Genomic DNA, 23,543 nt, shown 5'->3' on the forward strand with positions numbered 1-23,543 from the left:
TTAGGTTATAAAGAAAAAGAAATCCTCCTCCATAAGTAAGCTTACATCTCGTTTTCAAGTTTAAAAATTGTCAGCAACAAGATCATACACAAGCTGCCCCTTTCACTGTGTCAATTCCGTTCACACAGATTTTCGGTCATGGTTAGGTGACCATGGATATCCAAGTACTCTCTCTGAGTATGCTCAATATACTGTATAACTATACTATCTCTTCTGCCCCTAAACGCATCCAGACATCTGCATGTTTTTTATGTATCAGCTCTAAACTCAGTACTGTGGCTGTTACATCAAGCCTCTTATTATGACTCCTCTTTTTCTTCCTTGGAGGAAGCATCAATTCCAGATTCTGAACTGTATGTGAATTAATACAAAATTAATAAAGTTAGTCTCTAATCCTACTCTCCTTCGTTCATATATGTATGCAACCATAACTTCACAGAATCATAGAATGGTTTGGGTTGGAAGGGACCTTAAAGGCCACCCAGCTCCAACCCCCTGCCATGGGCAGGGACACCTCCCACCAGCTCAGGTTGCCCAAGTGCCCATCCAGCCTGGCCTTGAACACCTCCAGGGATGGGGCATCCACAGCTTCTCTGGGCAACCTGTGCCAGGGCCTCACCATCCACGTTGTGAAAAACATCTTCCTTATATCCAATCTAAAACTTTACTTTTATAGTTTAAAACCATTGTCCCATGTCCTGTCCCTACGGGTCCTGGTAAAAACTTTATAGCTTTCTTAGAAGCCCCTTTTCTATACTGAAAAATCACAGTGGGATCCACCATAGCCTTCACTTCTCCAGGCTAAACAACGCCAGCTGTCTCAGCCTTTCTTGATAGGAGAGGTGCTCCAGCCTTCTCTGATCATCCTCATGGCCCTACTCTGGATCCACTCCAACAAGGCTGTGTCTTTATAATGTTGGAGGCCCCAGAGCTGAACACAGTACTCCAGGTGTGGTCTCACAAGAGGTCTCTGTGCTGATGTAAAAATGAGAAAACATTCCTTCTGACATCCATGCTTAAATCTGCCTGGATGGTCTCTCTAGGGATACCTGGAATTTAATGATGTGGTTTGCACAGATATTTGGTTAACAGAGAGACAAATACAAAGAAAAATAGTAATAAATTTCACACTACGTACACTAACACTAAACAAGCAGTGGATAACACAGGCAGTAATAGAGACTAGAACTCGTAATAGACAGACCACTGGAGGAACCACACAAGCACAATCTTGAAGAGTTCCACACAGACCTTCATAACTAATCAGAACAAGAGAAGCAAGATTATCTTTTTTACTGGTCTCATTGAAAAGAGCAAACTTAGGGAGTATTTAAAAGGCATTTTGAGACTGTATGGAAAGACAACATCTCAAAGTCCCAAGGTGTGAAAGCCACTGACTAGGTAAGGGCCCTGCTTCGTGGGTATTATCGGGGATATTCAACATACTTAGAGCCCACGTCGTTATTTAAGGGATCAATGAATACTAATCTAATGTGCTTGTGAATTAATGGAGTAAGGGTGTTTGCATGTTCTGCTAGAACACATCAACCCTGTTCAGACTGGAAGAAGGAATAAAACTGTGCTGCCTGTGATGCCCATATCTACCTGAGTGCTGCCTACACTTCTATTTTCTGCCTCTCTTGTCTCTGTGGCCAACCATGCACGCATGCATTGTATGTGCACGTCTTTGGAGTACATGCCCAGCCATAACCAGAAAGGACAGCAGCCTTCATCTAAGATGGCCCACAAAAGAAACCTCTTAGGTTTGGGGAGTCCACAGGATTTCAATTTCCTTACCAGTCTGCAACCTTACACTTTCAAGAATGAATTTGAAACAGAAAGTTATTGAATAAATACACTGGGATAAGCACACACTTCCTGAAGCTCCAAGATTTTTATTATATAAAAGTCTTTCCATAAGGTATGCCTTGTATTTTGCAGTATCAGGACCCTGAAGATGGCCTGAGCTTATTTGCTACTAATGCCACGCAAACCAGGGAAAACATTACTTTTAGCCATCTTCTCATATTGATCACAGTAAGTTCACAGCATTTATTTGCTGGAAAATGAGGTAAAAAATAAGGCTCTTATTCATTTTTCCTGCAGCACCTATTTTGCTGAGCTTGGGTTAGCAGAAAGAGAGGTTATTAAAAAGCAAGATGAATCCCCCTCTGCCACTATTTTCTTCCTAACAACAGTGCATTTTCAGCTGAAAACTTGAAAAATTGAGTGTTAAGACATGTTTGGAATCCTTTATTCACTTCTCCCTTTATTGTTGTTTATAACATTTTACACATTTCAAAAGAGCTCAAATTCATACCTCTCGCTGCGATGTCATTAAATACCCATTAACGCAGAATTCTTTTCACAGCGTCTTGATCAGCGTTACTGCCCTTTCCCATGTGGTCAACTGCTAAGATTTACTTTGCTTCCAAAATTTCAATAAGCATTAATTACAATTATGCGTCAGATTTTTATTTATTTTTATCCATCACATTTTCAATTTCTCCCCATTTGCAAAGGAAGGAGAGGATAACAGAATGTGAAACTCATGGAAGAAACCTAATTATAGCATAGATGCTTTGCAAGTTTCCACACGCCTTAAGGCACTGCAACACACATCTCATCTAATCCAAGCATCTCATGAATGCACCAAAACATATTTCTGATCACACTAAAACTGTACTCATTTAGGAGACATTCACAAATGGATTTAAAAGCAATGGCCTGTGGATGCCGTCTGGCCTGTGGATGAATAGGTCTGCTAATCAGCAGAAACAGTTCTGTGAAAAAAGTTCCTATTAAGCTGACAGGCCATATTCACCTTAAAAAAAATAATCTCATGGAAGTTTTGATTTTAAGAAGCTCCAATTTACCCCCAAGATCTTTCATTGTCAAGATCATACTGAAGAAACGATAAGGGGAGGGATTTTCAATGGAAGATGGCCTATAAAATGACAGGCTTTTGTTTTTTAAATAAAAAGCAGTGTTTTTATAAATCTACTCACTTATAATCTAAATCAAAACATGAACCCACATGTAGGACATGTTGAAACAACCAATACTTGCACAGCATTCCATACATTGTTTGTTATTCACCCTTTTAAAGCCGATGAAGAGACCTCAGGGACTAGCACACGCACCATTTCAGAGGACTTTTTGATTACTGAGGCAACTAGCCATGGAGCAGACTGCTGCGCTTGGGTTATACAAAACCAAAATACATTTGCTTTCTGGTGGTATTCTCACATATCTGCATGATATTTTAAATTGATTTAACATGTTTCAGAAATTGTTTCAAAGGAAGAAATGAAAATTGCCAAACATACAAAACAAAACTACACCACCGGCATCACATGTAGCAAGGAGGAAAGGAATAAAGAGGAGGAAATATGAATCAAGACACAGACATATGACACTTGCTAAGTGAAGGAACAGAAGTTAAACTGATGAAGGTAAGTGAAGCTATTCAACAGATCTGAAGCAAAAGCAAAGAGGAAAAAAGTCAGTAACCAAGGCAGAAGACCAAGAAACAGAGAGACTTGTCCTACCTGCTAGAAAAGATGCCAACTGGACAATAAAAAGATCTTTAGCAGTCTGCTTGCAGGATAGAAATGAAAACAAAGACAGGGATGAAATAATGATTGCTACTGCAGAAAGTAAAGGTCAAATGACAGAGTTCGTGCTATATTGTGATATATTTTGGCTGACTGTGCAGCGGCATACACAGGAGTTTTAGAGAAGGAATGACAGTCACAAATGATGGATTTAAGACTCCGTATACAAGGGACTGCTGAATGCCAGTGAGAGAATGTGCAGGAAGGGATGAAAGCGTGTGACTGACAACTGTGTTTTCTCCATTAAAAAAAAAAAAAAAGTAAAATCTTAAGCAAAGTGGAAGTTGTAGGAAGAACACAGCATGAGAAATGGAGAAAATCCACTGCAAAGCAAAAAGCATAGAAACACCTGAGCCTAAATTAGATTATTGTATTGTATTTAAAGAGCTTTGATTCTGTTACATGTTCCAGCTTTAATCTATGCCACGAGCAAAATGAAACATGTCTTTCAGTCAACTGTGGAGAGGTGGAAGGGGAGGACCAGAGTTACTCAGTTTTCTCATTGCTTTCCTAAATTGACTTTTCCGGTGTTCCACAGACTTATTAGCAAGCCATCAGCTGCGTTCTCTAAATATTCTTTCCAAATTTTATTTAGCAAGCTGTCACATAGCAATCCCCCAGTGTGCTTACTATGACATCTTATTCCAGTAATTGTTTCCCCATTCCACAACCTGGTATATCATTGTTGGAGAATTAATTTTTACTCTGTTTGGAGAGCTTTTATTTATTTTTAATGGTTTTGCTTCTCAACCACATGAAAAACACTGAGTATTGCTAAGTACAATATGTGAAATAAATCTCTCCTAAATTGTAATTCCCTCGATCAGCATTGCCACATTTCTGTTGTGATCGTTTTTTTATATTACCTAATTGGCATCACTGGGCACTTGCACTTCTCATTTTCAGACCTAGTATCTTCAATATGCCAATAAATGAAGAATATAGCAGATTTAAATTTTGCTTTTTAGTCATTTTTTTGATAAATGTTAGAAAGCACAGAGGAACAAACGCACTATTTATTGTACTAGATGAGCAGGAACAAGATACAGTCTTGAGGCAGCATCCAGTAGGTCAGGTATAATGTCATCGAGCCTATTGCTTATACAATAAAGACCTAGTGCTAAGGGTTTATTTTCAGCAGCAATACTTATGCATGTACGTGTGTATGCTACATCTTCAAGTTTCATAAATAAAATTTCTAGAAACAAAGTTATTATTCCACCAAGGTGTCTTCTAACACATCATGTCCTAATATATCTGAAATGGAGACTCACGATGCACGCTCCAGTTTTTCCACACACAGTCAACACAGGTCATTACACCATACAGAAACGCGTCTTTATAGTCAGAATTTTTATATTAAGAATATTCTATTTTAAAACACACACTTTTTTTTTCTCGTCAACTACAGCTGTGTAACAAATACACACTAACAGCAATTTCTAAAAGTATCTTCACTCTGGTCACTTACGTGATATATTTAAATAAATTTGTTGACTTTCAATCGTCAAAGTTATGAAACAGGCATGGGCTGAAGTCACTCATGGTATGCCTAAATATTTGCACTCGCTTCTACTGCACACACCTGATTCCCAAGACACTTTGTTGTGTTCTCATTACAAAGGATAAATGTTGTCACAGTTTTACACTATCCAACAGTAGGAATTTCAGACTTACAAACTGAGCTTTTGCAGTACAGTGATTATAACTTCTGTATTACCCTGCATCACAGACTGCCATGGGAGCTGTCTAACCTCAATTCAATGGTTACAAGACTAAATCCATTAAAAAGCAACCTGAGGATGGATTAAATGTGTCCCAACGCAGTGCCATCCAAGTCAAGGCTTAAAGATACATGCCATTTTGATTCAGCACTCCTCAGTTAATATCTGTTCACCATCTACTTTGCTCCTGCATTATTTGTCAGTAAGAAGTGCTTCTGCACTTAGTTCTCTAGGAGCACTCATCAGCTCGCACTGTGCCTCAGGATGGTGCAACTACCATTAACTGTGCCTTGCAGGCAAGAAGATGTCGGCAGAGATAAGTGACTTGCTTACCACCAGCTAGCACCACAACAACACGCCACAATTCCTGTCTTTTGGTACAGTTTTTAACCAACTAGATTGTGCTGTTTCTGTATTTCTCATTATACAGACAGGGCTGCATACACAACTTCAGAAACACGAAATTCAAATAAATCCAAATTTAGCTGCTAATGATGTGCTCCCTAATAACCATACTTACTACCAGGTTTGAGACCAAAACTGTACACAGATGCCTCAATGTATAAATTCACTCAAGAAAATAAAACAAGAAATCAAATAAATTCAATGTCTCCTCTAGATTATAGCACAGAAGTTCTTCTCTCAATGACACATGAAGGAGCACTAAGACATCCCTACCTTCCCAAAGTAAAGGATAAAAAAAGATAAAGTCTACAAGTCTGTTGCTTCCCTGTCCTTTGTTAGTAACACACCTGAATCTCTACCAGGTTTCCTCCTCGCCCTCCAAGTGAGGCTACAAAATAACATGTGCAGCTAGTCCATCAGGCTGACACACACAAACTTCTAATAGCAAATTCAGACAATGATCAGGCTCCTGTCCGACACAATCACAATACTTGTATTCAACAATTCTTCATCCCTAACATCACTGTGATCACAGTCAGAGGTTCAAACTCTGCCAAGTCTCTGCCATTTACTGATTCTGTTACCTGTTGTGAAGGGAAACGTTATGAGGTGGGTATTTTTAAGCACCACTGTGTAGTCGATGTAAATTAGCCACCTAATTCCTGTTTATTGTCAGGCAGTTCAAATTTTAAATAATGAGGTTTCCCTTGGCCCAGTCTTAAACACCCTCCACTGCTCCTGTCTGCTCCCTAGCATTTTTGGTACTGCAGGCCTGACAACTTGCCCTGTTGGCAGTGCAATAAGTTCCAAAAAATACCAGTTACAACTCAATGGCTAACACTGGATACCCTAAAATACAGTTACCTGTAATACTCATTTATCTGTGATCTCTGATTTATGCCAAAGACCTTCTCCACATAGTGTGGATTAACTAATTACACATTTTCTGTTCAGAAAAAATTGAGTATCTGCCCTCTGTAATAACAATATAGCTTCCTCAAGAGTCATCGAAGAGTGGCTCTTCTGATCACTAGATCAGCTTAAAATGACTTAGAGGAACGAAATACCATTTGCTTCTGCTCACATCAGACAAAACATAAGGATTTGACACATTCTCCCAACTATTACTACTAAAACTCTTTCCTAAGCAGCAACAGCTCGCTGTCAGCTGCCCCAGACATAAAGCACGTCTTAGTAATAAGGTATAGTAACAAAAACATTAAATCCATGCTACTTTACCTTATAAAAGGTCGATTAATTTCTACTGAAAATGAATTAGCATCTCAAACTTGAATGCATTCTAAAGTGAGGGTGGAACATCATCTTCAACCACAAGGTTAGTGAGACAGTGAGGAAGCAAATGAGACCCTACCAAAGGGAACCCTGAAATCTATTTCCTGTCCCTTCTGTCCACCCTTCCAATTTCATCTCCTTTAAATATGGGAAAGTGAAAAATTATGATTCTAAAAATTTTTAAGACCATTTCAAAAATTAAATGACAATCAGGAAACCGAATGCTATGTCACATACAAAGAATTTACCGTAAGGAACACTTTTACCTCCAATAGTTAAGCCAAAAATAAAAAATCTGAATGTGCATGCAATGCCTGAAAGCAGTAAGGCAGCACTTAAAACTAGACACATTTCACAGTCCCTCAATCAAAAGCCTTTTTTTCAAAATTATGTTTTTCTTTTTGTTACACTACCTTTTTTTTTTCTCTTCCTAACGAATAAAAATTAGTTGTAATGCGAAAAACATTCATGCAGTAAGGCAGGCTACAAGAAATATGACACTTTTCACAATTAGAAAAAATATATAAATATTTATGATGTAGCATGTTCTGTTCATTGTGCTTGTCTGGCTTTCAAAAAGATGCGTTCTCTCATCATTGCATCTCAACAGGTGAAATACTGTTTTTTTTAAATGCAAGTAAACATCTGATCAATGTCATTTGTTCTCCTTGGCATTATAAAGACAAAGATGTGTTAACAGACCAGCTGATGAAGTATTTAATCATTACAGTCTTTTATCAAACAACAGCATCACTAAAAGTATATGAATTTGAGAGTAAGTAGCAGATTGATTGCAAAGTCATACATAAGTCTCTTCTTCCCTATTTACTAAATTGCATCTTTGAAATCTAATGCCATTATTTCCTGCAAAATTAACTATGATTTCACCTGTATGATAGAGAATAGATTATATCTTTGCAGCTACCCTCAAATGCAACACTTCACTAATGAAAAACAAGGTGAGATTTTCATGGTCCTCAGATCATTATAACAAATTATAGGGGTAGACTTTCAGATTAAGTGTGTGAAGTATGCTTTGACTTTAGCTGGAATACTTCTGTGCCTAAATGTAACTTGAAGATTTCATAAATCCTCTCTGAATTATTTTGTTTAAATGCAAACCTTAACAGACACTAGTACATCCAGCATCAATCACTAGCAATTAGTGGGTAAAGTCAAACTGGATAAAGTCAGCATTTGCAGAGCAGAGCAATAAAACACTTTATAATGCTTTGGAAAACAGGAGCTTTGAGTATATTAGGCCTTTTATCACATGTGGTTCTAGGATCTCGCCTTTATTCATGACCTGGAGAAATCCAAACCTTTCTCACAATGTCTAACAGAACAGCACTGAGCACTAAAGACATTCAATGGTCTTCCATACGTGACAAGGTCAGAAAATTCTGCTTTGGTCAACGACAAATAGTCCAGAAGCAATTTGCAAATATATGGTATGTAATGTAAATGTTTTTAAATGCCAGTGTTCGTTGTTGTGTTTTTTTTTGTTGTTGTTTTTTTTTTTTTTTAAATGCACAACTGCAGTTACTAAAGTTTCCACATTAAAGCCAAAATTATACGACATTGAATAAATCATGAAAAAAATCCAAGAGCCTTAATAACACTGATGTAAGAAGTCAGCACTTCTGCATACGTGAAATTTATTACTGAATGTTGAGCTCATGGTAGTCTAGAGACATTTCTGATATTTTTTTAATTCCCCTTTTCCCCAAACACTTTTAGAGGATTTTTTTTTTTTGTCAAGCAAACACTTCCACTGAACACTTGTTTATATTTAAAAAAATAAAAAAATGTTCCCACTAAACTCTTACAAGATTTTTAAGTTGTAAATAAAGACACATTGTTATCAGCAACTGGTGTCGTATATGGCTTTATGTTATCCAGCTACTTACAATGTCAGAACAATCTTTCTGTGTCCTCTGTAGCCTTGAAAACACTGGTGAATTTAAATGAACTTGCACTGCACTTACCGTGCAATACATTTAAGTATTTTCCCTCACTGAGTAATCTATATCACAGTATCTATTTCTGCACTTCAACAACTGAGGAAGAAATCAACTTACCCTGTGTTTTTCCTTAATTTTCTTCCTGTATTCTTCTTTGTCAAATTTGTCTTCTTCCCGCAGTATCTCTTTCACTTTATCTAGGTTGATACCACTGGCATCATCTTCTTCATCTGCTTTTGCCAAACTGGATTTTTGCACAGGTGGCCACTGCTGCACTAACTGGATTATAGGTAAGAAAAACAATGGTTAGAAATGTTTTTGAACATGAAAGTTTTTATGTCCTAAGTAGTCCAACACATTATTTTTTCTGGACTAAATAAAAAGACCACTTGCAAAGCAAAAAAAAGTATTTTGAACAATACAAACTCAGATACCTTACTCAACATCACATTCAGTCAAAAGCAAGTATTTAAAAATAAAAAGTCTTCATTATATTTAATAGATTCACTGGAACTTTTTCCCTTTGCCTAATGGCATAAATAATTTATAACCACGTTAGTTATCTGGAGAGAAAAATGGTATTTGCTTTCAAGAAATGATTCTCCAAAATCAGGCAGAACAGAACGTCAGTAAATTTAAACAGTATACTTTCAAGTCAATTATCAATATTCCAATATATTAATGGAGATAAAAATCCAATAAAACTTAACCACAGAGTCATTAAAAAATAAGCTACGTGACAGAAAATACTGAATGTCTTTCAGATAGTTTGTAAAAACGGGAACAAATGTAAAAGCATGTTTAGGACTCTCTAATGCACATAGGGTGTTAATCAGCTGGATCCTGGTTATACCAACCAAGTGTTTCCACTTGCTTTCATAAAATGGACTTTGTGTAATTGTATTTGCTAGGAAGTTACATTTCTTAAAGGAGATTTATTTTTAAACAGAAGCATGTGGAGAGGAACAGTAAAACTTGAAAGTACAGTTTTCTATAGCCCAGCAAAAAAGCAGGAACAGAAGCAAAGTTTCTTACCTTAAACAAGTACGGTTTACAAACATCTTCTCTACCGTTACACTTTTCTGAATACAGTCCTTCTGCTAATTTTTGCTCCACATCCTATTTGCTTCATTGTATGGACACATGAAGCATTTGCACATATGAGACAACTACTTTTGAATATCTAAAAATATCTAAATGAGTATCTATTGAATACCTAAATCTAATCTAATATCTATTTAAATATCTAAAAATATCTAAATCATTTTCAGTCAATGGGGCAACCTCTAAAACCTTTTAAATTTGGTTTAATAACAGTAATTATATGGCTATACCCCCTTCATCTGCAATACAAAATTTTTATTTTATTTGGTGACAAAAGCAAATGAACAACTTGTAAAGGTGACCTCTCTTTCAGTTTATGCCTTACTGAAATTAATATAGAGTTTAAAAAAAAAAAAAAAGCATTACTTTCTTCTTAGTGCTGGAAGTGGAAAAACAATGTACACATCTGAAGCTGTGAAATCAAATGTTAGGAAAGTTTATGGAGCATGGAGACTTGCTCCTGAGGTTATCACCACAATGAAACCCTACAGTGACTAGCAATCCACAGTAGTTCCTTGCTGTATAAAATCAATACGTTTTTCCAGGGGCTATTAAAAGATCCAATTAAATTACTGGCAAATTTCAATGCACTGCTGCATCAGCACCAGTAGGCAGAAATCTGGTACTCCCTTAGGTTTTCTAACAACATTTCCCATCTAGAAATAATGAATGTTAGAAAGAAAACCAAGGACTTCCTCTAATTCCAGTAAGTTAACTTGACCTGGGAGAGCTCTGGCAACTACCTATAGGAAAATAGCATTACCTACCTGTAAGTAAAAATAGGTTCTCTATTCCACCTGAAACTGAGGATAATAGGCAGGAAAGAAGTACAGATAGCAAAGTGTAGTAACAGCTCTCATCCAAATAACTTACAAATACTAATGTAAAACATGTTCATGCTCAGCATTCCTCTTTTCCTCTGTGGAATAGAATATAAATGGAAGCTGAACACTTTAGCAAAACTTAAACCAATTATAAGAACCACGCACTTTTGAAAAGCTTTTTAAAAAAAAATACATAGATGCACTTTTTTCTCCACAGAAACTACAAATTCAGTTCTCACCAAAATACAGTTATTCTGAATTATCTTACCTCTCCATCTTCGGTAAAAACTATTCTTGTGTTGACTTTAAATTTCTTCTTCAAGATTTTTTTGGCCTCTTGTGTTCTGGTTGTTTTTTTCTTCATCTTTGAGTTTGATGCATTCTGTATAAAAGACGAAATGAGATTTCTTTGGTGTGTGTTGGTTTTTTTTTTGTTTTTGTTTTTGGGGGGGGGGTAGGGGGAGACAAATAGAGCATATGCTTTAAATTTTATAAAAGCAATTTAGGCATTAAAATGTAATTGCTAAAACATGAATGCAAGAATGACGCCAACTGAACATTAGCTAATAGACATTTTTCTTTAGACATTTTTCTTAAAACTTGTTTTTCATAAACTCGTTCTATCATGATGAACTCATTAATTGTTAAAAATTCAGCATCCCTAAATCCTCCCAGCAGCAGGACACCAGACTCATGCGAATCTCATGTACCTTTTTGGAACAATGACACTAAATTTGCCAGCATATGCTGTCATCTGGTAAGCCTCGTCATACAAGAAATCCAGCATAACTGACTGAAGCCATTAGCCACCACTGATCAGATCACTTTCATCTCACTTGTCCTCAGGCGATGAAAGTAATTCACAGCAGCCTATTTCTGCATCAATGAAAGGTAGAAGAGGCCATTCAAGAACCTTTATATTTCATAATTTCTGTTCTGCACTGCAGTGGGATTGCAAGGCATAAAGGTGCTAGGAGATGTTTAAGAAATCTAGCATTTAACAAACTTTAGAACCATAAATGCTACTAGCATCACAGGAGAAAGTTTTACAGAATCACTGAATCACAGAATAGTCTAGGTTGGAAGAGACCTCCAAGATCACCGAGTCCAACCTCTGACCTAACACTAACAAGTCCTCCACTAAACCATATCCCTAAGCTCTACAGCAAAACATCTTTTAAAGACCTCCAGGGATGGTGACTCAACCACTTCCCTGGGCAGCCCATTCCAGTGACTAACAACCCGTTCAGTAAAGTTTTAAGTGCTGAAGATACCAGGGAAACTAAAAGACTGAAATCCACAGACATTGTTTCCAACAGATAGCAGTTATTCCCTCCTTGCTACCATGAAGAAACCAAAACTGACCAGAAAAAGCAAATATCATCAGCAAAACAGTATCCCTGTATAAAACACATCCTAAAATTATGTTAATTCTTTGTGCACTCAATCTTGCTGTTGAAAAGGAGAGGGGAGCAAGGTCATTCCTATTTTCAACAGAGACTGAGGATTTTCCTAGAGTATTTTTGGATTTTTGAAGTAGTTTGTGACTGTGGGAGGACCATTTTGATTAATTTATTTTCCATCGCATTTTACAGAAGTAACATCAGGTCCACAGATGGTCCACAAAGGTTTCAGAGAGCCTCCCATGTGATGGCAGCAGCAGAACGCCACGGAGCCAAAGAAGGTGGAGATTCCTCACCTCCAGCTCTTTTCCTGAGAACTCTCCCTCCAACAAGAACAAAAGCCGTAATTGTTCAGATGGGTAATGGGATAACACATACAGCAGACATTTGAAGCAACAGCTGCCACTGCAGCAAGTATTGCAACAGACATCAAAAGCTGTTCCACTGGAATATGCACAGGCTCCTTAGGAGAAGGCTTGTCATAATCCTGTAAAGACTGCAAAGCTCCACTACACAGGAAAAAGTGACTGCCTGAAAACCAGCCTAAACTTCTGATAAATAGCGGGAAGTGGTCAAAACAACCAGATGGAAAAAGGAAAAGACAAGCCTCTTTATTACTATTATTGTCATTATTACAATAATAATGATAATAATATTATTATGGTCACTTTAATCGGTTTTGTATTCTATAGCAAATCCACTATAAAAGGGAGCAAAAAAAATCAGAAAGTCACTGTCGTTGTGGTCAGTACACTAATGCACTGAAATACAAGCTACAGAAGAGAAAAATTACAGTCTTCCTAACAGGAAAAAAGGTTTGTGACAGCTACTGAGCTGTGTTATCAAGTAATGACCATATCTATTATAGAAAGCAGTAACTGTAGCAGCACTCACGATCCCAGTATTGTCACAGGAGTTTTGTTGCACTGTGCAGGTAATACTGCTGGGTCTTAGACACACCTTTAATAGCTCAGGAAGCTGTGCTATTCCTTCGCTCCTGTTGCTTATCCCAAAAGCACAAAAAGTTGAGAGTCTACAGAAGCATAAAACCCTTACCTCAGCGTGTCAACTCATTAGTAGAACAATGGGAATTGTCCAGGGGAAGAATTTAAAGAGGGATGTACTTCAAGCTGGTACAATACTTATTCTTATATCTTTTTCTTTCACCATTTGCTTTTAGTTTTCTTTTCCTTTTTTTCAAATCTTCTTTCATTTCTGCATTGCCAGTATTATTGGTACCAGCATAATATGTTGATGTAAAAAGATTTGCTAGCTAAAGAGCACGGATACCCAATGGAGTGTCTAACGCACATACAATTGTAATATTTTTAGTGGTACCTCCATCCCTGCCCTGTTTTGTGTGATTTTGAGAAGCAGTATTTTGCTGCTGCAAAGTAACATGGAAACAAACGAGACCGGTCAGATTTTCCAGACAAAGAGAAGGAACAAGAGGAGGAAGAAACAAATGGGAAACTAAATTCCCTTACTATACACATAAAAGCACAGCGTAAGATCAGCGTATGAATTCAGCAGATGTACAAAATGCAGCATGAATGAAAGGTAAAAGATTATGATAAGAATACAGGAAAAGCATCAGTACGAAGTTCTGCATACCTCATAGATAATTAAACTATTCTCTATTAGGGCACTTTCATTGCTTTACCAAACTGGCCACACTTCAGAAAAGATGCATATCAAGGCTTCCTTTACACCAAAACATGTGATCACAGATATAGGCCCAATTTTGTGAATTACATGACTTGCTGTTCAGCAGGAGTGGCACAGCCCAGGGGGACATTAGTGCTGTGGTTCCTCTCGCAGCTTCCCTGTCCCACCTGGTTACCAATCCTGTGCTCTACAGGGTCCAGAAGAGCCAGGTAAGTCGGCTACAGTGTGTATATAGTCATGGAGCTACCATGGGATCCCATGACTGTTGCTTCAGGCCTCTCTTGGGGACATCTCTCACATTGCTCTGGAGTCCCTACAGCCCTAAAGCCTGTTCCTTAAGTCTCTCCTTCACATGTCTCCAGAAGCATTTTTCAGAGCATCTAATTCCCACATCTCCTCTCTTCAGTGGCTGCCGTCACCCACGAATGTACCTGAGCCAGGCATTTCTCCACCCAGCCGCCGTTTCGGCACACGATGGGTTGTTTCCATCCATCTCAGCACGCGGCCTCCTCCCACCCACAGCCCTCCTGCAGTCCCTGCTACTTCAGCCCTGCCGTTTATGCCCACCACACTGCCCTCACCCAAATCCCTCATGCCACTGCCTGCCTCAGCTCTGACCCTGCACTTGAACAGCTACGTTAAACCATCAGGTCCCCATCGGGGAGACTCTGATTCATCCACAGTAAACGAAGCACGCACATAAGCAGTGGATGGCAGACCTCAGGTTTTCATAATCTTCTGTGCCAGCTGTTTTTCAATCCATTCTGCTTGCTCAGTTCCCATTTTCGAAAATCTCTTGTCCTGGAAGATACCTGACAATTTACGAGCAGCAGACTGGCATTTAACCCTCATGGTTTCATCAGTTTTCTTCACAATGAGTTCACCCCAGCAGCAGACACCACCAGCTGCTGGAGACTGCCAAAATATCTCCTCCTTCTGCTAACCCCAAGCGCTGCAGAGAACACAGCTCTGGCAGGAGCGATGCCTCCTCTCTAACTGCTCAGAAAACAGGAAGCTGAAGTCTGAGGTGACAGGCTGTGCACGCAGAAACACCACCACACCAGCAGACATGGGTGGACAGAAAGTTTCTGCCGACATCAAGGCTGCTGCCAGAAACAGAGCAAGGCACGGGGCTGAGAGCGCATGGCCACTCCCCACACTGACCTGCTCACCCAGAAAACGCTGCGCATCAAAACCTGCTCAACTAACATCTACCTCAGTAAGTCAATTTCTAGAGCTGAATTACACCATCTAATAAACCAGAAGCATCCATGACCTAGGCTTGGGATTTTATGTTACTATGAGATATTAAATGGATTCTGTGGGTAAACTCAAATTGGTAACACAAATTGAAACAACAGTGGGCATATCACAGAATTGTAGGGGTTGGAAGAGACCATCGGGTCCAACCCCCCTGCCAAAGCAGGTTCCCTAGAGCAGGGTGCCCAGGTAGGTGACCAGACGGGCCTTGAGTATCTCCAGAGGAGACTCCACAACCTCCCTGGGCAGCCTGTTCCAGTGCTCCATCACCCTCACTGTGAAGAAGTTCTTTCTCATGTCAGTGCGGAACTTCCTGTGCTCCATTTTGTGGCAACTGCCCCTTGTCCTGCTTCCTTTTTAATTAGAACCAACTACCTCCTGTTAACTAGCATGTACACATTGCCCCATGCCCATCAAATAAGGCCCTTAAGTCTCAGGTTTTCTTCTATAAACATGTGGTGATTGTTAAACAGATAAAACAAGATCAAAGTGATCATTAACCTGTAAAACACTGTCTAACAACCATTAGAAGTTGGTTGGACGAGTTTACCAAAATTTCATAAAAGGTCGGCTCAGCTTCATCATTGGGGTTTTTCCATTATTAGTAGTCAAAAGCCTAAATTCCCCTTTCCTTTCACACATGCTCATGCTGGATGGCTTGCTGGATTGTGGAATGATTTAGAAGAAAAATCAGTTCTTAGAAGCACAGAAAATTAAAATATTTTGATATACAATCCAGAACAAAACAGCTAACATGCAGCAAGGTATTTTTTTCCTTCAAGAAAAAGCAGGTTTTTGTCTTCTGGTTTAATAGATCTTAGCTGAATCTCTGTGAAAAGGGTTTTTCACATGATGACACTGACAAGTTTCAGATACAGGAACTTACTATCTTTCAATTACAACTTTTTGCTGAAAAGACAATGCGTCAGAAACAGAAATGTCACTAAATTTTGCTATTTTACTATGGAATGGTTTTCCATATTGATACATTTGATACAATTAACACCATTGATAAAGTCAATAGTTTAGACTTGGAGTATGTAATACTCAACAACTCAAAGCATTTCCAGTCTCTTACCCTAACCAAGACAAACACATTTACTTTGGCCTTCGGGCTTAGGGTCTTATAAACCATTAAGCATAACATTTGGTTCTTTCTAACTACAGTTTGCCTGTTTAATTCCAACTGCACTAGCCTGTGAAAGCAAGCACACTGCATTTGTTACAGAAGCTGCCTAAGACAGGACAGCATTATAGTGGCAGGGTAAAATATCAGTAGAAAAAAAAAAAAAAAGTTATAATCAATTCTTTAATCATGTTAGGTATAAAAAGCATTACTGCTTTCCTAGTTTTCTTGGAGTGGCTTTTCTCCCCTGCTTATACCTTGCAATTACTAGGAAGAATAGCTGTGTATCTGGAATTATTATTATTATTTTTGTCTCTCCCAACATTATCACATTACTTTTACCCAGAATTCAGCAGCAGCAGCCTCTGAGAAACACAAATCGATTCGGTACTCAATGTCACACACCTGTTTTGTATTTCACGGAACCACAGAAAGGTTTGGGTTGGAAGGGACCTTTAGGACCATCTAATTGCAGCCCCCTGCCATGGGCAGGGACACCTCCCACCAGACCATTTCTTCATGAAAGTGCCCAGAACAGGAGCAAGGATTGTCACATCTGTATTACTGCAGAGTATTTCAATCCTCCTGTCAGGCTGCAGAGTTCAGACTCAGAAGTCATTCTTCACAGAATAAGACACCATCCTGCCAAATTTAAGGTGCCTTGTCCTAGACAACGAGAAAGGCTGCCTTCATCTTTGCACAGCATAGAGCACACATCCAGTGCTTTCACCTGACGGGCACTACGGAACTCTCAGAAGATTCAGTATCCTCCAACCAGAACCATTACCTCTCAACCCCAAAAACTCAAACTCAGACTATGACATTTTTAATTACTTACAACCTAGATAAGGTTAGAGAGAGAAATTTTCACTCCTGCTGACAGATATTGAACCATAAAAGCAGCAGTGGGACACAAACTTTAGCCTCCTACACATAATTATAAAGCATGGGAAGGAAAATAGCAAGAGAAGCAAAATAACCAGATTTCAAACTCCAGCCCACATCACTTTAAGCACCTGCAAAATCATTTTTAAAAAAAAAAAAAAAAAAAAAAAAAAAAAAAAGATTTCCTCTTAGAAATACAGTTTGGCCCAACCAGTCATCTGCCTTCCCAGCAGCAGGAGTAGAAAGGATCAGAGAAGCAGAAACCTGGGGGGCTTAGGATGCAGCTTGACCATAATGACATTGGTGGATGCTGCTCCGCCAGGACAGCTGGTTCAGTCCTTCCCGATTCCTGCTGGATGCTGATGAGCCACAAGTGGCTATCCATGGACTTGAGCACCAGAACAAGCTGATGCCACTGAGCAGCAGCTGCGCGGTGCCCTTCAAACCAGGCCTCTGTTTGCACCACACAGCTCCCCCAGTCACAGCTCTTTCTTTTTTTAACGTAATACAAGCAAAGCTAACTTTGTTTTGGTGAAGAACTTTTTTATTATTATTATTTTTTAATAAACTCTTTAAGAATTAGGAAGGTCAAATTTACAGGTGTTACCCAACAAGCTTGCACAGCATCCACAAGCTGTACCAAACACAGCTTTTACCATGATGGTTGTGAATATAAGGATGTAGCCAGGCTGCTGCTCAACAGACAAAAGCAGCACTCCTTACATCTTGTTTTATTTGCTTCTCTGTGAATTTTTAAAGTGCATCATTCAAGTATCAAGATCCAACATGATCTTGAATTTTTCAACTGATGGCTTAAATTAGAAGGGTGGAACGATTTTTATTGTTTTGGGGTGTTTTTCCTTCCAGGGGATGAGCTGCTATTTTGTTTTTAAGTAGTATCATACAAGCCTCCAACCAAGACACTTGAAAAAGCACCAAGTCAAAACTAATTTCTGGTAATTCCTTAAGCAATGTTACAGGTTGAGAAGGGAAATTTTGGACATCTACATTAGTTGCTGCATGCATGCATTATTTACTTTTTAAATGTAGTAAAAGAGATGCTTCTGAATGAGACTACTTTCTGGGGTAGAAGAACATAGGCTGAAGTTGGCTGTTAGTTACAGTTGTGTAAATAAGGGTAAGCCCTGGTCAGTATTCAAAAGAACAGCTCTCACCATACACAACAGCACACATACTGCACCTCCCAGAGTCGTACCAGGAAAAAAAAAAAAAAAAAAAAAGAAGAAGAGGAGGAGGAAATAAGGAAAAGTTCTAATAATGGCTCTTTGATATTGTTACCTGCATTACGGACAAAGAGCCCAAGACTAGCAGCTCATCACACTATCATTCCAGTTTAAATTGCCCTTCAGATCACAGAAACAACAACAGATAGAAGAACGCACAGCTAGGACAGAATTGTGCTATGGCAACCACACGCTTGGATGATGTTTTCTTTGGTTCCTTTGATTACCATTAGGACAGAAGATTACATCTGAATCTGAGTTTCATTAGAACTTGTATGTGATGGGGTTTAAGACCTAGGTTAGAGCGTACTATCTTAATAAACCACATACTTTTATTTCCTATAAAACAAATTAAATTAAGCCATGGAAGCTGAAGAGATTAAAGCTAAGAGATTAAAATCTTGCAGTCAAACACACAATATAAAAGTGAGGAACAAAAGACTTGTCAGCTTACAATTTGCTAAATCAACTGGAATTTTCTGCAATAAATTTATGTGATGAGTTTGGTTTTTATATGTAGACAGATATTTACTATGCTTTGTGTTTCAAAAAAAAATAAAGTTTAATCAGAAGATCATTTTTACCCATATATAGACAAATGACAACAGAAAGGAATGGATCCATGCTCAATACTTCACTCCAGCCACAGCTAAAAACTCAGCTTAACAGAAAGGTTTATTAAATCGTTCTTCAAAGATGAATCATACCCCCCTTTCTAATTGACAGCATATAGCAGTATTTCTCTAGAACACTTCTAAAACACTCAAAACAAACAGAATTGTTTTCTACTGAATTGCTGCCCTTTTTATATAGATGAATACATATTCCGCATTGTACTCGATCATTCATTTCAGCAACTGCTATCAAAACTTAAAATTGGGAGTTTTAGTAAAAGCTAAAGAGGGCCCACGTTTACCAAAAAAGCAACTTTGATTATTGTGAATTATATGATTGTACACATAGCTCTGCTTATATACCAACAAACAGCTTTTAACATTGATCTGCAAAGTCACTGCACATCGTTTTACTGTCACTAAGAAATCACTAAGAAATTTGTTGAGTTATATTAATTCGATCTCACACTGAAAGATGTCTCTGTTTAATACAGAACTTTGTGGTACTGATGTTGTGTTAGCCCCAAAATCTCCATATCCTATAAGCATTAGCAGCAATGACCTCCCTTTCTAAAGCATTAAGCTAAGAAGCAACACAAGACGATGTGCTTTAAAGAGAGGTGTAACAAAATAGTGAAGTACTTTATATATTCCTTGGCAAAAAGAAAGCTAAAGTATAATTATGTCTAACTCAATGAAGAATAAGATATTTCAAAAGCCTGTAATTCAAAGCCAAACATATAAACACATATTTACTCCTGTGATTAGAGTTGGTAGAAAGATAAACTTAAAAGAAACTTGTATGTGCTAATTCTCACATGTAATAATCCAAAGACGACCTCAGACTGTTAATATACAAGATGTATACAATGATGATTAACAACTACTAATTAGTAGCTGTTCTGCCAATTCAGGACATAAAATGTTGTCATTCCTCCCCTCCCTATGTCATCACAAGTTGCTGCATCATCAGAACATGACTGTCTTTGATAAAATCTAACAAACACAGTAGCCAGCAAATTCTCACCCTCTTCTACAGCCAAGTAAAATGTTGAGCAGTCTAATCACTTGCAGTTATCCTAAGCTGGGGATTGGAGCTTAGTAAATGAAGAGAAGTCCCTCATACAACATCAATTAGCAAGCAAATATGATTTAGCTGACTGCTACTCACATTCCCTATTCCAGAGCTTCTGCTTTAGGTAAGCAAGAAGAGGCCATCATCAGGATGTTGTTTCCAACAAAACATGGCAAACCAGAAATAAAAGCATAAACATGCCTTCCATATTGAACTACATTAGAAATCACTTCTAACTTACACGTCTTCTTCTGTCACTTTCCAAAAAGTCCCCAAACTCACAAAATACTAATGTAAAGTTGAGAAGCAACTGCTTTGCACCTTTTGTTCCATTTCAGATTTCCAGCAATAATAATGTTGAGATAATTTCTCACTTTTCAGCAGCTGGAAAATCCTGCCTATTCATCCCCCCCCCCCCCATTAAGTAACATGGAACAAGACCCAGATTTAAAATGGGAGGGAGGCAAGCCAAGTAGAAAGGGGAGGGGAGTGCTGCCTTGTTTTAAGATTAACAGAACCATTAAGCCCTTCAGGTACATTGAAAAAGCAGAACTTCCTTCCATTTGTACTTTTTCAGTCTCCAAAATATCCAGAATAGCTCCTTCTCTCCCAAGAGGCACTTAGTATCCTAGTGCAAGAGAATAAAATTGAAATATTCAGAGAAATGCAAACACTAAATGCTACAGCAAGAAGGCAATGTTGAGCTGATATTTAATGAACTAAACAGAGAAAATCTGAGGCTTTTTTACTTAAAGAATAAAGATCCCATCTTTTATGCTATTGTATTTTCCAACAGGAATAAAAGGGTTTTCTAAAAAAGTGACAGTTGTACTAAAGCAGTTAAGGTTTAAATACATGCCGTAACATCATTAAAATTATGGCTTAAAATACTCTTCAGAGGAATCTCAGGTCAAAAGGGGGAGATGAGAAGATTACTCTTTCATGCTGTTTTTCTTTAAGGCTGAACATATTTTACCACCTGTGACTAGCAGAACAAACCCTTTCTCCCCCTAAAGCCATTATGTGTGGCAGCAGGAACACAGCAGCAGCCAAGGCTCCTTAAAAGATTAGACTTTGCAAAGATAAATATATTTACCTCAGCTTTCTCCCTCTGTCTCCTTTTCCACAATCAATAACTGAAATTTGAAAGCTATGCCCATTTAATAATATCATTATGGTCTGATAATTAATGGGCTATTGCTGTAAATAGCAAAGTCTTGATATACTTTCGAAACACCCAACATTATTTTTTATTTGAGCAGTGCAAGTTTTTCAGCAGTAGACTAGTGCTGATAATCATCATTACTTTATTTCACCTTTAGATTGAAATAGATGGTACATGCTCATTTCCCTTTAGAGGCCTCTAAACTAATTTCTCTCAATACCCAAGAACTTACACAAATAAGAGCATTCATCTGGCCTGCACTTGGGCATGGCACTACTGAGGCCACTCGAGAGAAAGACGCCAAATCCAGGAGGGTTTACCTTTGAGACAAGGCTTATCTGAGTTTAGCTCCCAAGCACAACCCATCTCAAAAGCACATCAGGGCCTCCTCTACAAACCAAAGCAGCAAGGAAACCAACAGCGTGGCCTGCGAGATCCAGCTAGGGAGAAGGCTGTAGCAGAGCAAGCATGAGGTACCCATAGCACAGAAGAGGAGGGAAAAAAGGAAGGGTTATCTGAGTGAGTTGCTCACTGTTGGCAAGAGGCCTGGAAGTAACGTAGCTAGCTTCTTCCTGTCACGTCAGTCAAGGATACCCTGAAAAGACAGAACTTCTCACAACTAAAGGCTGTGATGCCATGATAACAAACATAAAAGACTATTTCATGACTATGAATTATTTCATGACTACTCTACCTTTAAAAAAAAACTTTGCTTGACTACTTTGACTCCTTTCTCAAGGTATTTGATGCAGACTAAAGATGGCATCAGCAGAAGTGGTCTCATACTCCCTGAGCCCTTCCAAATATTCTCACCACTGCCCTTCACTAGCATAGGCCCTTTCCTGCCCCCGAGAAAAGGTGCTTTACGAGTATAAAACTGGCAGAAAGCTAACACTAAGATGACTGCAAATGGTGTTCTGCCATTTTAGCTCCCAGGGGTCAGCCAAGCACTCCTGCAGACACGTAGAAGGAGCAGGAGCAAGGCAGGCAGAGACCAGCAGCTCTTCCACTAACAGCCCACAGTGTCTCAGCTGTGCTGCTAAACGCAACTCCTCCTTCAATAAATTTCAGGTAAAAAGCCAGGTAAGAAAAGGAACAAAAATTGTTTTGAGAATCAAATGAGATTCTCAAGCATTGATAAACATGAGAAGTACCTCTACTCTCTAGATTCCAGTATAGGAAAAACACAAGCGTACACGGTGCCACTGCCATCACAAGTACACAAACCACCACTGCTCTCCAAAGCCAGTAAATAACAATGAGAGAAAATTATAGGGGCCAACATCCATTTGAACTGGCACAGTCAAGATGACTGAATCAGTCTGCTAAGATTTAGCTTTTGTTCCACTACAGGAATGCCCTGGCAGAAACCCCTGCCAAAACAGATGCCCACTCACAAGTTGTATGAGTTTAATAACCATAAGCATATCAATCTATATAACCAGACACTAAATTTCAGAGCACTAGGAACTACTTATCGTGGGGTTCTAAAACTGCCTGCAGTTTAAACGGCCTTCTCATAACTTTTAAAACATTTTGCCTTTGATCTGAAAGCCTCCACACCTTCTGTCTTTGCAGAAGTCAACTTTTAATAGGAGGTCAAATTCATATGGAAGTTTATATAATGAGTATTTCCAATCTGCTTGAAAAAATAATTTAAAAATCATTACACATCTCCTCTGTCTCTAGCTGAAGCAATTAAAAGTTTTCAATTGTTTCAGCAATATATATGCAGATAGCCTAAACTCTGCCTAACTCCCAGTGCTCAGTTACAAGAGAGTTAAGAATCCATTAAGAACAAGTCAGAGGGCTCAGAGCTAACTTACAAGTGAGCAAGGCACAAGCCCTTCAGTAAATCATATTGCCATGGCCAGCTGGTCCCAGACACACATACTGTGAGCTCCTACCTTCAATAGTTTTCATACTACTCATTCTTGCATGGGAAGGGATGTTGCCAGAAGAAAATACGCAAGAAGGTGTGGTACTTCATTTCAATATTTGTGTTTTCTCCATTTTCCTCATTCCTCTAGAATGCCATGGTGGTTTGTCTGTCACCAAAAAGTTTTCAGTTTTACAGTTTTTTGACTTATGAAAGTGATAGACTGATGGAAAAACCGAAACACTGAACTAAAAATACCTTCAGTTGCCAGGATACGACCAAAGTTTAGTAGG

General features: G+C 38.5%; 1 protein-coding gene across 1 annotated transcript in view; it reads right to left on the minus strand.

Moving 5' to 3' along the window:
- DDX10 (DEAD-box helicase 10) overlaps positions 1-23,543 on the minus strand; it is a 189,094-nt gene that overhangs the window by 69,716 nt on the left and 95,835 nt on the right. The window contains exons 14-15 of the mRNA XM_035327036.1: positions 11,200-11,313; positions 9,121-9,282 (exon numbers count right to left, since the gene is read on the minus strand). Coding sequence (XP_035182927.1) covers positions 9,121-9,282; positions 11,200-11,313 — 276 coding nt within the window. The remainder of the gene's footprint in view (positions 1-9,120; positions 9,283-11,199; positions 11,314-23,543) is intronic.

The sequence above is a fragment of the Oxyura jamaicensis genome, chromosome 1, assembly GCF_011077185.1.
Source record: "Oxyura jamaicensis isolate SHBP4307 breed ruddy duck chromosome 1, BPBGC_Ojam_1.0, whole genome shotgun sequence".
NCBI lineage: Eukaryota > Metazoa > Chordata > Aves > Anseriformes > Anatidae > Oxyura > Oxyura jamaicensis.